General features: G+C 37.4%; 1 protein-coding gene across 1 annotated transcript; it reads right to left on the bottom strand.

The window, feature by feature from the left end:
• Positions 1–1604: 1604 nt before the first annotated feature.
• strc1 (stereocilin 1) lies at positions 1605–10946 on the bottom strand. Its single transcript, XM_074625928.1, has 11 exons — positions 10829–10946; positions 10505–10701; positions 9367–9457; positions 8899–9070; positions 7302–7477; positions 7008–7163; positions 5822–5964; positions 5552–5700; positions 5083–5180; positions 4518–4668; positions 1605–2805 (listed from the first exon to the last, which is right to left on the bottom strand). Exons 1-11 carry the CDS (start codon positions 10931–10933, stop codon positions 2699–2701), a joined length of 1545 nt encoding a protein of 514 aa, XP_074482029.1. The 5' UTR covers positions 10934–10946; the 3' UTR covers positions 1605–2698.
• Between the last annotated feature and the right edge of the window lie 2900 nt (positions 10947–13846).

Below are 13846 nucleotides of genomic sequence, written 5' to 3' on the forward strand. Positions count from 1 at the left end.
ATCACTATTATGTAGTCATATTATTTTTTTATATTAATCTTGTCTCTAGGTGGAGGCTTCAGATAAGCCCAGTGGTTTTTTTGCCTCTTCCTGCACTTTATATTATTCATTTATTTCTTTTGTTATGTTGTATAGTCTTAAATTGTGCAAAACAAATCAAAATTATAATCATAATTTTTACAGAAAAAGTCAGAACCTTGTACATTACTCATAATAACACTTGTATCACCATATCTGAATAACTGTGTGGAAGTTTGGGGTAACACTTATAAAAGCAACTTACAACCATTATGCATACTACAAAAAAAAGAGAGCAATCAGGATAGTAAATAATGTGGGATATAGGGAACACACAAACACACTGTATTTAAAGTCACATGCATTGAAATTCATGGATTTGGTCAAATTTAAAACCGCAATAATTATGTTCAAAGCAAGACATAATTCACTTCCGGGCAATATTCAAAAAATGTTTTGTGACAGGGAGGGGGGTTATAATTTAAGAGGAAAATTGAATTTTAAAAAGCATTGTGTTCGTACAACAAAGAAGAGTATGTGTTTTTCAGTCTGTGGGGTGGATTTGTGGAATGGGTTAGGTGATGGGTTGAAGCGGAGCACAAATATAAATCAATTTAAAAAGCTATACAAAAAATATATTTTTGGGAGGTATATGGATGAGGAAGAGTTGTGATAAGGGTTGCGTTAAGGGTTTGTTTATATCTACTTTTTAACTGCGGATGGATATGTGGGTTGTAAATAAACTTGGGATGCTGTTCATATATTTAATTTGGGGTGTAAATAAATCTGGGATAGTTTATATATTATATTATATTATCATTCTATGATATATGAGTTATTAGAGGAGAAGTGAGAAAGGGGTAGGGAAATATAAGTTTTACTTCTACCTACTCCTTTTCGGACACTATTACTTTTGTTTTGTTTGTTATTATTTTGTATCTGTTTTTTATTTATTTTTCTGTTCGAAATAAAGTCATTCATTCATATTTGTGGGAATGCTGATTCAGCAAAAAATATCTATAGAGTAACTCTATCTACTATATTCTGTCTAGCGACTTACAATTTTAGAGGTTCTAGCTACCACTTCTGCTGCTACTACTACTATTACTACTGCTCCTGCTGCTGTTCCTACTGCCCTTACTTCATTCCACCAAAATACTACTTTCTGTCCAAGCACTTATAGTTTTAAAGTTTTGTTCCTCTCAAATACTACTTTCTGTCCAAGTCGCCTACTTATAATTCTAAAAGTTTATTCCAGCCAAATATTACTTTCTATCTAACAATGTACAGTTTTAAACGTTCAGTCCACCCAAAAAATACTTTTTGTCTAACCAGATAATTCGTTTCAACTTCCACATTTGACAGTATTACAGTTTAGCTTCCTGTTTTTCTAGCAATGTATTTCAGCTATCTTTGTGGGTCATGACATTCAGCTTTCAACTCTGCCATTTTTACAATTCAGTTCTGTATTTTCAGACATGCTTTGCAATTAATTTAAGCTCTCAGAATTTCCACACATTTTCAGCAGGAAACAACAGCTGTCAGTGTGTCAGTGTGCTGACTTGACTATGACTTGCCCCAAAACTGTATGTGATTATCATAAAGTGGGCATTTCTGTAAAGGGGAGACTCGTGGGTACCCAGAGAACCCATTTTCATTCACATATATTGAGGTCAGAGGTCAAGAGACTACTTTGAAAATGGCCATGCAAGTTTTTCCTCGCCAACATTTTGCGCACGTTCGCAGCGTATCATTACCATACCATACCATACCAGTATCTTCACTCTAGCTTTAAAAACTGAGCCCGCTACAACTTCCGAAAGATTGATTGCATTAATGCGTTAAAGAAATTAGTGGCGTTAAAACAAATTTGCATTCACGTGTTATTATTGCGTTAACTTTGACAGCCCTAAATAATACACAAAGTTTTACTGCAGATTTGAGGTATTAATGAGAATTGAAGATAATTTTCCCACGGTTTGATTCCATTGTGCTAAATTAAAAAAAATAAACAGAGTCAATCAGAGGCAGATTGGTTCAGTTTAATAATTTAGGACTATATTTATCACACCAGAAAGTGTGCACAACAATACAAAACTCACAGCAAAAACAGACTGAAGTTGACCAACACGAATACAATCAGGTCTCATTGAGCATTATGTACTTGTTATCTAACCAAGATAACTCACAAGATATACTGTATAAATGTTGCAAACATTACAGCTTCCACTCTGACAAAAATATTATATAATTTCACAAAAATATATAACTTTGTAGATTTGCAACACAATATTGATTTGCTCACAACAACTGTATCATAAATATATTTAAATATTTTAAGTGTTTGGGCTGCTTTTCTGGGTATGGCGTCACATCCCTGAGAAGGGGCAGTAGGGGTTCATAGAGGTTTATCAAAAAAATAAATAAATAAATAAATAAGCCAAGTGTAATGATAATAACTCTGTGTGTGTTGGTTAGGATTGATGTATATAATGTTTATATTGTGAAAATGTATTGTTTTTTTTAACTATTAAATATGGTTTCTTTCAGTGCTGAATGATTATATGTATTTAATATAATAAGTGCTGCTTATTTCAAAGAGGTATGGTATTGCACAGATAAAGGATCTTGGTTATGTGGGTGAGAAGGTGTTTTCCCGATCCTGCAGGGGTGAGTGGGGTCATGTGCCGAGGCAGATCAGGTCAGTGCAGGGCAGCACCAGCAGCATCAGCAGTCCCAGTACGATACACAGAGGACTGTGGCTAAGTGCCAGCCCCAGTGACCTCCCTACAGGAACACATTGAAACCAATATAGAGTCATGCAATATATGATCCCTGTGGGTTATCCGGCTTTGTATGTCATAACAAAAAAACACTGTAAAACTAATTTCAGAGTATTTCATTACACTGTCTTGATTTGTGATATTCCAGTATTAGTGGTACATTTCTGTTATGGCTATTATATAACACAATAAATAGAAGAATATTCATCTCAGTTGAACCTGTTTCTGTTTCTTTTTATCACAAAATAAGCACATCATCATATGAGAAGTTCACAATCACTCTATAAGGCTGTGTGAGTCAGTGTCTTCTTTTAAGTCTCTTCTGAAAATATACTTTTATCAGAAAGCATATCCTTATTTTATCTGCGCTGCATGTTTATTTTATTGATTTTTAATTTCTTGTTTATTATATTAATCTTGCCCATGTATTTTATCATTCACTTTGGTATTTTATTTCATTTCTCTCTGTGAAGCACTTTGTACTTTGTTTTGATAAGTGCTCTACAAATATAGTTTATATATAATATTTATACACAAATTATTATTATTATTATTATTATTATTATTATTATTATTATTATTATTATTATTATTATCATTTATATAATTTATGTAATATGATTACACAGCTTTGTAGAATACTCGATTCTGATTGGTCAATCACGGCGTTCTACGTTGCTATGTATAACTCTGACGGACCGTTTTTGTGTAAAATTTTTGAATTCTTAAGTAAGTAGCCGTGTTATAAGCGGGATAATGTACAGCTAGCGGGGTCATTGTTGTGAAATAAACTCTGACAGGGCTTTGCGGCATCGCCCTGTCAGGGTTTATTTCACAACAATGACCAGATCACTGTATATTATCCCTTACTTATATCATTTAGTCTATCAAACAGATACATGTAATTGTGAGATAATTAAAGCACATATAAACGGCCCAATGTGTACCATAATGCGTCCCAATCCCAAACCACATACTACTCAAACCAGGGTTTGTGTATAAAATGCATTCACACTTAAACAAATTAATTTAAAGCCCCTTTATGTAGGATCTGATAATATATGGCCTTGGTGACTGTGAGTGGTAAACTCAGTATAAAGTGAACAAAAAGACTTTTCACCAGGATTGTCTCACTTTTCTACAAGCAAAACTTGCGCCATCAGAATAATTTGAAAAATGCTAAAATTATATAAAAATTCACATAGGGGTTTAGCGATATACCGGTATTGACGAACAACGTGATATTTACAATGCGATATTGATATCGGGTTAATGATACTCACCGACTTTCTCTCCACCTCCCTACACTCGTATTTTAAGTGTAATTCATTTGCCAAAAAAGAGACAAAATACACAATAAACAAAGTTAAAAATGAATTTCACTGATAGCATTTTTTTTCAAATTTTCTATAGAAATAGCGATAATATCGTTATTGTGAGTAGTGAAAATCTGATATTGTGACAGCCCTAATTCTACACATATGTGGATTTATATGTACATTCAAAGATGTCTATATGCATTTTAAATTTGCTTGAATTTTGAGTATGCTGCTGATGCACAAAGGTCATAGAGCAAAACAAATCGCAGATGATGGCGAAACAGCTCCACGATGATCTCAGACAAGAAAAATAAAGTATTACATCTTTGAAAAAAACATATAACGTCGTAGTTGGGGTGATGTCTGTCAGTGCACAAACTTTTTTTGAGTGGTTTACCTCTGAAGTCTACAGGCCTGGCCTCCCACGGCGTTAGCACCATTGCCAGAGCGGTCTTCTGAACATCTGACATGGCAGAGAGCTGCTCCTTAGTTACTGCAGCAGCCTGCTCATAGGTGAACATGTGGATGGTGACATGGTGAAACACCACCTTTGAGGAAATGATAAAACAGACACAGACATAAAGAAACAGAGGAGCAGATTGGCAGAGACAAGACAAGAAAACAAAAGGAGCTGTTAGAATAAATGCACCCCTTCTTGAGAACAACATGCCGAAACATCATCTGAATAAAAGAGAAATGCATATGGAGCCAGAGAGTGCAACACTTTTGTCCTACTTTCAAGTCTACTTCCAGTGATCAGCATTACTTTTCTAGTATTTTATAGAATAAATGCACCAACATAGACATAGATCAAGACATTTCGGACTCCAGGGGAAGAACTTAAAGGTATAATATTAAGAATTAACTCAAATATTTGCTCCATTTCTACCCACTGCAGTTTTAAATCACAAAAGCTAAATGCTGTGAATATTGTTTTGTTGTTTTATTAAATGTCAACTTACAGCAAATTTATCAGATGGTATCAATGGGATAGCCGCAGGTATGATACCTTCTATTTGCTCTTTCACCAGAGCTGACATAGCCATGTCTGGGAGACCAGCTGTGAAAAGTGCAAAAAGTTACAAAGAGCGTGAAGTAGTGCAAAGGTCGCCTGAGTCAAAAACACTGGGATCCAGCGATAAGAGCATGACAGAATACATTTAGTGGGTGTCAAGAAAACAAATACTAAAAATAAGATGGCTTTAATTTAAGGGTGTGAACACATAGCATTTGATTGAGCAAGATATTTGTGTCAGACAGATATTAAACCAGATGTGCAATTAACACTACTGAGAATTTTTCCTTGCACAATGTGCTTTAACACAGCTGTGCAATTAGCTACAGAATGAGCATAACAAATTCATAGTATTAGTGAAAGTAGGTGTGAAAATATTGGAAATGTATATGGTGAGGACGGTGAAAGCATAGTACCTGCCAAAACTCCGATCTCAATGAAGACATCAGTTCCCCATGAACTCATGTGTCCAAAAGCAAGACTGTGGGCCAGAAGCTCAACAAGAGCCAGCATCTGGTCCTCCGAGCAGGTCAGCCTGAGCTGACCCAGCCAGAGCACCGCCTTACTGCAGCCACCAGGGAGAGACACAGCACCGGGAGTGGAGGAGGAAGGAGGGGAAATCACCATGACTGAAATATTGTCAGCTGCATTTAAAAAGTGCCTGTAAAGGTTTCTTGTTTTCTCACCTGAACTCTACTGCATTAAAGGAATTCATTTCTGTGCTTTTAGCTCCGCACACCATGTATCCCATCGCCACCAGTGTGCTGGAGTCAAGCTGGCTCGGACTCTGGTTGATGGAGTTTAACACGACGGTAAACATCGCAGAAAGCTGGGATGAAAACAAGAGAGTTATGAGCCATTATCATGCTCTTTGAACACATACACTCAGTTTATTAGGTAGCTAAAACTAATTCAGTCAAATACAACAGCCCTGCAAAAAGTACTACTTTCATGAAGATATTTTTTAGTATTTTTTGGAACTTTTTTCGAGAGACGTTGAGTCAACTTTATGGTCATTTTTTTCTGGTTCCTCTTTGTCATCCATGACAATTGCGGAACATCATTTGTTGGGTATTATCCTACTTATACAACCCATACATAAATCTGATATATGACAAAATATTTAAACTACATATATCATGAATATATCTATTCGTTGTAGGTTTGATTAAGGTGGGATTAGGTTTGGGGCCCTTCTGTGTGGAGTTTGCATGTTCTGTTAAAGCATATCATTGTGTTTATATATATATAATAGCAAGTTTATGTGTGTTTACATTGTTTGATTATCAGAAGATCATCATTTTATTATTAGGCTAATAAGCCCATTCATTAGTTATGTCTTGTTTAGCACAGAAATACTTATTGTCAAAAAGTTTGAACTCAGGCTGTGTAAGCAGAGGGAATTTAGGAGTCAAACTGCATAAAAAAAATGTTAAATGCAGCATTGTGTTTATTAAAACAACAACCAACTAAGATTAAAAAGGTGTATTGACTTCCCATGTGAATTCCTAGCTTTGTAGATCAGATCATGTAAATATTCGGCCCCCCGGCACTTCACTGTTTTTAAAATCTGGCCCTTCTAAAAATGTAATTAAAAAGGTTTGTATAATTATACAAAATATTGTAATAATGGTGCCTTTCATTTAGCAAACAAACATCTGTCAAAGGTGTCCAGCTATGTCTGACTACTAATTAATGGACATCTGCTTATTAATCAGAATCAAGAATTCTCAGTTAAAGCATAATATTTTTTATATGGTAGAACAAAACAAAAATGTCAAAAGTCAGAATCCGGTATTACCTACTGTGCATATTTGGTCAAAATTGAGTTAAAGCAGGCACTATAGTAAATCTATGTGATATGTTAACTACCTGTCTGTTGCTCCAGCCACTGACAGCACCCAGAGCAGCGATGCTCCTGCGCTCAGTCAGTCGGAGGCTGCTCAGCTCCACTAGTGACAGCTCCAACGCTATTCGACCCAGTTGAGAGATCACAGACTGGGAGAAGGACGAGGCGGGGCCGTAGATCTTCACACACCCAGTAAAGACAGAGCAGACACACAGTATTAAGACCTGGACTGAGGAGGGGAAACCCTGTACAGCCTTAAATTAGACACGTCTGAGAGGTTGTTAAATGGACTGAGGTGGGCTACAGGAGGATCTCACCTCTTTGACTTTATTGAGCACCTGGCTGCGTTGGTAGGGTGCAAGGAACGGGTCCTGACCCATCAGCTCCAGACAGTTGGAGAAGGCCGATGTAGACATGCTGGTCAGACTGTTGGAGGCCCAGGCAGACGGAGCTGTTGTATGCAGAATCTCACAAGTAGGAACCATAGGAGTCGCTGGTAAAGGACACAAATATCTGATTTGGAGATGCTGTTGACATACAACATATAATATACACACATTATTATATTATGTATATATATATATATATATATATATATATATATATATATACATAATTATACATATTTAAAATGTATATGTATAATAATAACATCAAAAAATATAATTTTTTTACATATATATGTAAAAAACATAACATAAGAAAAAATTATATTTTCGTTCTACTTTTTGTGTTAATTTCATATACTTTATTTTTTTAATATTGTCTGAAGAACAGCATTAGCTCGAAATGTCACTTACTTGTGGATGTGTGACATGATTGCCATACATTAAAGGAATAATCACTACTAAAGGAACGCCTGACCAAGAAATTGTTCCTAAAAAATACCTTTGTTATTCTTTCTAATTATCCAATTTAATCTGTCGGCCAACAGATATCATATTTTAAGATTTTATTGCAGCGTATTTGCAATATAACACCAATCAGCCATAACATTGACAGCATGGGAACCCTGACCGGTCTGCGGCTACGCAGCCCCTTACGCAACAAACTGTGATGCACTGTGTGTTCTGACACCTTTCTATCGAAACCAGCATTAACTTTTTTAGCAATTTGAGCTACAGTAGCTCTTCTATTGGATCGGACAACACGGGCCAGCCTTCGCTCCCCATATGCATCAATTAACCTTGGGTCTGACCCTGTGGCCGGTTGCCCGGTTCTCCTATCTTGGATCACTTTCGGTAGGTCCTGACCGCTACAGACCGGGAACATCCCTCAAGAGCTGCAGTTTTGGAGATGCTCTGACCCAGTCGTCTAGCCATCCCAACTTGGCCCTTGTCAAAGTCGCTCACATCCTTACACTTGCCCATTTTTTCTGCTTCCAACACAAAGTTCAACATTCAAAATGTTCACTTGCTGTCTAATATATCCCACCCACTGCCAGGTGCCATGGTAACGAGATAATCCTTGTTAATCACATCACCTGTCAGTAGTCTTCATGTTATGGCAGATCAGTGTATATGTGTGTGCAATTTGATTTGTATCAATAACATCATAAAAAGTATTTATTAACCAAATATACACGGATGTACAGACTGTGGAAATGTATGTCCTATGTAATGAAATGCATACAAAAAAATAAAGTGGGATATATTACCAAGATATACGTATAAATATAAATATATCCAAGATACATGCTGTGATGATAATGTCATGCAACTGCTGAATTAGGGTACTGGCACCTTTTTTGGTACAACTCAGGCACTGACTGTAATATCTATTTGGTCAATAGCTCCATAACTGCTTTGGATGGAGAAGCAGACTTATGACATATTTCCCCATATGTCAAACTATTCCTTTGGAGAGTACCATTAGGGTTATTTCAGAGATTTAAGGAACCAAACTGATGCTCACGTGAATCCAGATTTATTTTGAGGAAGCCCAGGAAAAACTGTAGAACGAACTGCTGCTTTTCAAAAACTCTCTCCCTCTCGTTCTCGTCTGAACAGTGGATCCCCACATCGCCACGTTCCCACCGCCGCTGGCTCATGAACAGCTTCTCGATCCGCCCCACAGTCATTAACGCCTTTGGGAACACAAACGACAACATATATGAACTTGTAAAGACACACTGATGGCTTACGGGAAAACAGGAACTTCACCACCTGATCCTGACACCAACTGGAGATGTGACACCTGAGGGATTTATTTACAGCCTTTGTTGCCTAACCTGCCAACGGATCAAGTAACAATCCCAACGCCTCACTATGGATCTCTGTACATCGAATGAATCAGGTACAGAAACGAGTTTTAAGTGTTCCTCAATTTGAGGAGCATTATAGATGTAATACCAAACGAATAGCAATACAGTAGTAACCTCACCAGAGAAATCTCCTGCAGTTTGTCGTTAGGCAGGAAGAAGACGAACCGGTCCACCTGACTGAGTGTTGTCTGGTTCCAGTTGTTAACTGGGCTGTGAGGAAACACAAGAACACTTCAGCACCTCACTGGTATGCAAAGGGATTTTTTTTACATGAATATAAAACTTATAAACCCCACTGGATAAACTCTAAATGTACATTACTACGAGGCTGATTTCGTCAGTTTGCTTAGTTGGAGAAACTGGAAAATTTGCTGATTAACTCAGTTCTCATAATGGCAGAATTATCATATACATAAAGTCAAATTCACAAAAGAATCCCACTTTAAAAGCTTTTTATAAATCATTGAAATGCAAATTCAAGAGCATTAAATTATTTTTATTACGTGTGTTTATTATTTTCTTGATTTATGTATTTAAATAAAATAATCTTGTTTGATATTTTTATAATTTAATGTTTATAGTTCTTTCTACTTATCAGACGTGCCAAGGATATGTAATGTCATGGTTATACTACCTTGTTGTTTTTTAATTCATTGTTGAATAAAGCATTAAAAGCAGGGTTCGATGATCTTGAGAAACTATTACACTAGATTTTGAAAAATTATCCAACCGAAAACCGAGCCCAGTGTTGCCAACTCTTCTCTAATGAAAGTAGCAGCACTAGCTCCAAAAGTCCCTAAATCTAGAGAGAAAGTCACCAAGTCGGCAACACTGACAGTCCGTCCCTTTAGGCCTCCCTCCAAAGCCACTCTCCCAAAATGATCATTATGAACATAAACAACAAACATGGCTATTGTTAGTACTCACAGCTGTCAAGCCAGCAGCTTGTGGAAGACTTTGGTGAAACACAATGAGTGCACGGGCAGAGTGCCTGCAGGTAGGCAGTCAGGCAGGTAACCCATCCAATCATTACATTCGAGCCAAATGAAATGATTGGGCGGGTTATTACAGTCCTGCGACAGCCACAGATACCTGATTTTTTATTTTTTTTAATTTTGTCACAGCATTTGATTTATTGATTTCTGTCGGGTTGCAATGAGAATTCAGTAAATCAATTAATGTAACAAAAAAGGTTTCTAAAATCTTTACCAACCCTACCTTTAAAAAAAAAACTTCAGTTCGAGGTGCTAACATTACCCGAAGACTGCAGGTTCCTGCAGGATACGAGCCACAATGTCCATCTTGCTGGTGCGGTAGCAGAGCCCCTGCAGGAAATCCAGATTGTCGATGAAAAAGCTGCGGTCCAGTTTAACAAAAACTTCATCCCCCACGAAGGGTGCCATAATGCCCAGTGAACGAAACTCCTCCTCAGTGAGCACCCCTGGGTACATGCCCTGTAGGGAAAGACACCTGTTTTCAAACCCAAAATCATGACTTTGCATCTTCATCTTGTTTCTTTACCTTTTCACTTTTTAAAAGAGGAAAGGCATTGTTATAACAACACAGTGTGGCTCTACTGACCATCCTCTGCACCATTTTGTCCACCAGCAGCTCCTTTTTTGTTCTAGACAGTAAGAGAAACTGATGAGGCTCCTGGACAATAACCTTCCTCAGAGTGTCCATCATATCTGCGGAGAACTTCTTAATGGTGCTCACCCTGCAAGCAAACACACAGAAACAACATGATAAAGAATATTTTCTTTATATAGTGAATAAATCGCACATCTAATACATATTTTATCACCAAAAAGAGGGAGTGGCCTTTTTAACTTCAATATTACTGTAGTATACTATACTTTATTTGTTATACTTTCTTTTTTTGGTAGATGCTATTAGCACCCAGGTGTCCGTAGCCAACAATGCATCCAGCCCAGGCACACATTAGATACTGTATGTGTATATGTACATTTTTCCTAAAAATAACCATGTGGTTTTGGTGCCTAAACCAAACTGTGACTGAAAACTGAAAATAATAAAAAAAACAACTAAAAAAAACAGAAAATAATAAATCAACTAAGTGTAAAAATAGGCTTCTCACAGGACTCAAACACAAATCTCCTGGGTCAAAGACCTGAGTTTGACCCATTCATCCACCATAACCTACTCTGTGCATGTACTTTGTCGCTCTTTATATTACATCAACTGATTTCCTCCTTTGCTCCCACCATAATTACTATGGCCACTGTAGGTTGGCATCGTCTTCTTGTATTTCTATTAGTAGTAGTAGCAGTAGTAGATAACGTAGTAGTAAGCCCTTCGGATAGCTAACTATTGTTAAATTAAGTAGCATATTCGACTTGGCTGTGTGTAAATAGCCGCTGTGTGACTATTCTCACCCGGGTGCAAACAGACACTTTTTTTTAATAGATCAAACATGATAAGTACACAAGAGTTTTCCATATCTTTCCTGCCAACATTTAGAGATTTTTCAGTGAAGGTTTTTGACATATATATTTCTTATCTACTCATTATGAGATGGCTATTATATTGTTATAATATCTGAAAATGATGTGAACATGAGGAGTGATGAATGTCTTACGGCATGGACAGGGCAATCTCAGCTCCGAGATCTTTGAGCAGCTCATCGAAGAACTCAAACTGATACAGCTCCTCGAGCAAACACTTTTTCTGTCCAGAAGAACAAAGACGTATGACAAAGGACATATATCACATGTATTACAGACAAGAAAAAGTATTCTAAAAATATATATCTAATAGACAGTGGAATGGCATCAATCAAACAGGTGAGTTTACCAGCGTGGTGTGGAGAGGACCAGGCTGCTGCCTGAGGAAGGCCAGGATCCTTCTCACTGATGAAGGCGAGGAATCAGCCTGGAAACGTTCCTGTAAGACCCTGCAGGTCACACCCTGACCCACTGTTCCCAGACTGCTGCTTACATAAAGAGGTGAGTGTCAATAGATGCACATAGCAGTTACACAGACTGTAAAGCTGCAAAGAACCAACACGGTTAAAAGAGGCTGAGAAAATAAAAGCATCTGCTGTCAATAGTGTTCATCAGAGGTGGGACCAAGTCATTGTTTTGCAAGTCACAAGTAAGTCTCAAGTCTTTGCACTCAAGTCTAGACTGACAAGTCCCAAGTTCTAAACTTTGAGTTTCAAGTCCTAAACAAGTCATAATGCGCTCTTCACCAAATGTAATGCCATTATATCTGGCACCAACTGGCACTCAGTAACGTAACGTTAGGCCTTCATGGTTTTCTCCTGCAAATTGATTGGATGCCGTCAGATTGGTTGAAAAAATGTGGATCTGGGGAATTAAGTAAGTAAGTAAGTAAGTAAGTAAAGGTTTATTTATATAGCACCTTTTAAAAACACTGTTACAAAGTGCTTTACACACAAATGAAGAGATTCAGCAGCTCTAATAGATTGGGGAAGGTGATTCCAGAGAGTTGGGGCTAAGACAGAAAAGGCCCGATCACCTTTTGTTTTGCAGTTGGAGCGGGGGATGGATAAAAGGCCGAGATTAGAGGATCGAAGTGGTCGACAGGTAGAATAAGGAACCACGAGATCAGAAATGTAACTGGGGGCGAGGTCATCCAGTGCCTTATATGTAATTAGCAAGATCTTAAAGTTGATTCAGAATTTTACAGGAAGCCAATGGAGGGATGCCAGAACAGGGGTGATGTGAGATTGACGGCTAGTTCTGGTTAATAAGTGTTAATTGCTGGTAATGAATACCGTTAATGCTAGTTGATTTGGTAAATGAAGGGAAATTAATTGTTTCATGGTGTAACGGATTGTCTATATGTTGTTGAGGCATCAGGTTGGTGTCATGTTTGAGATTTGTTTATGGTCAATCCCCCACATGGATACATCAATCAGTGCTTCATACACCTCCGGTACCAGGCAGTTGATCACGTTCATGCACACACTTTTTAAATAACATACTTTTAAATCTTTGGGCTTGGGGGACGGTATCAAGTATTTTCAAGTCAAAAGGCTCAAGTCCAAGTGAAGATTCATTGATGTTGAAGTCCAAGTTGAGTTGTAAGTCTTTTTGGATTTTGTCAAGTCGAGTCTAAAGTCATCAAATTTGTGACTCGAGTCAACACCTCTGGTATACATTTTGGATACAGACGAGGAGTGAGCACAAGAGAAAAAAGTGTATACACATGTACTCACAGAAAATCTTGTTGGATTACGTTTGGTTTAGTATAAAGCAACTCTTTGAAAAGTGCTTTAGCCTGGGGAAGAAAGTGGGAAAAAATGTATTACGTGTTTATGCAGGTTCTAGGCTGCTTTCTTTCCCAGTTTTTATAATGAGAGACAATCTGATATGAATAGTGAATGATATTTATTGTCAATGTTGTATTCACAGGCCGGTCCATTCACAGTGTCAGTGATGATGACGTTTACGCTTTTGCCTCTCCACTTAATAATTTAGCAATTAATCAAGATGCTGTCATACACACCTTGTCATGACAAACAGAGGAAGCATATTTAATCAGAGGAAGCGTGAGGAGATCATAACACAAAGTAAAAGTCACAGGCTCAGGCTCAGGGTCAGGCTCAGGGTC

Source organism: Sebastes fasciatus, chromosome 2 (genome assembly GCF_043250625.1).
Source record: "Sebastes fasciatus isolate fSebFas1 chromosome 2, fSebFas1.pri, whole genome shotgun sequence".
Taxonomy (NCBI): Eukaryota; Metazoa; Chordata; class Actinopteri; order Perciformes; family Sebastidae; genus Sebastes; species Sebastes fasciatus.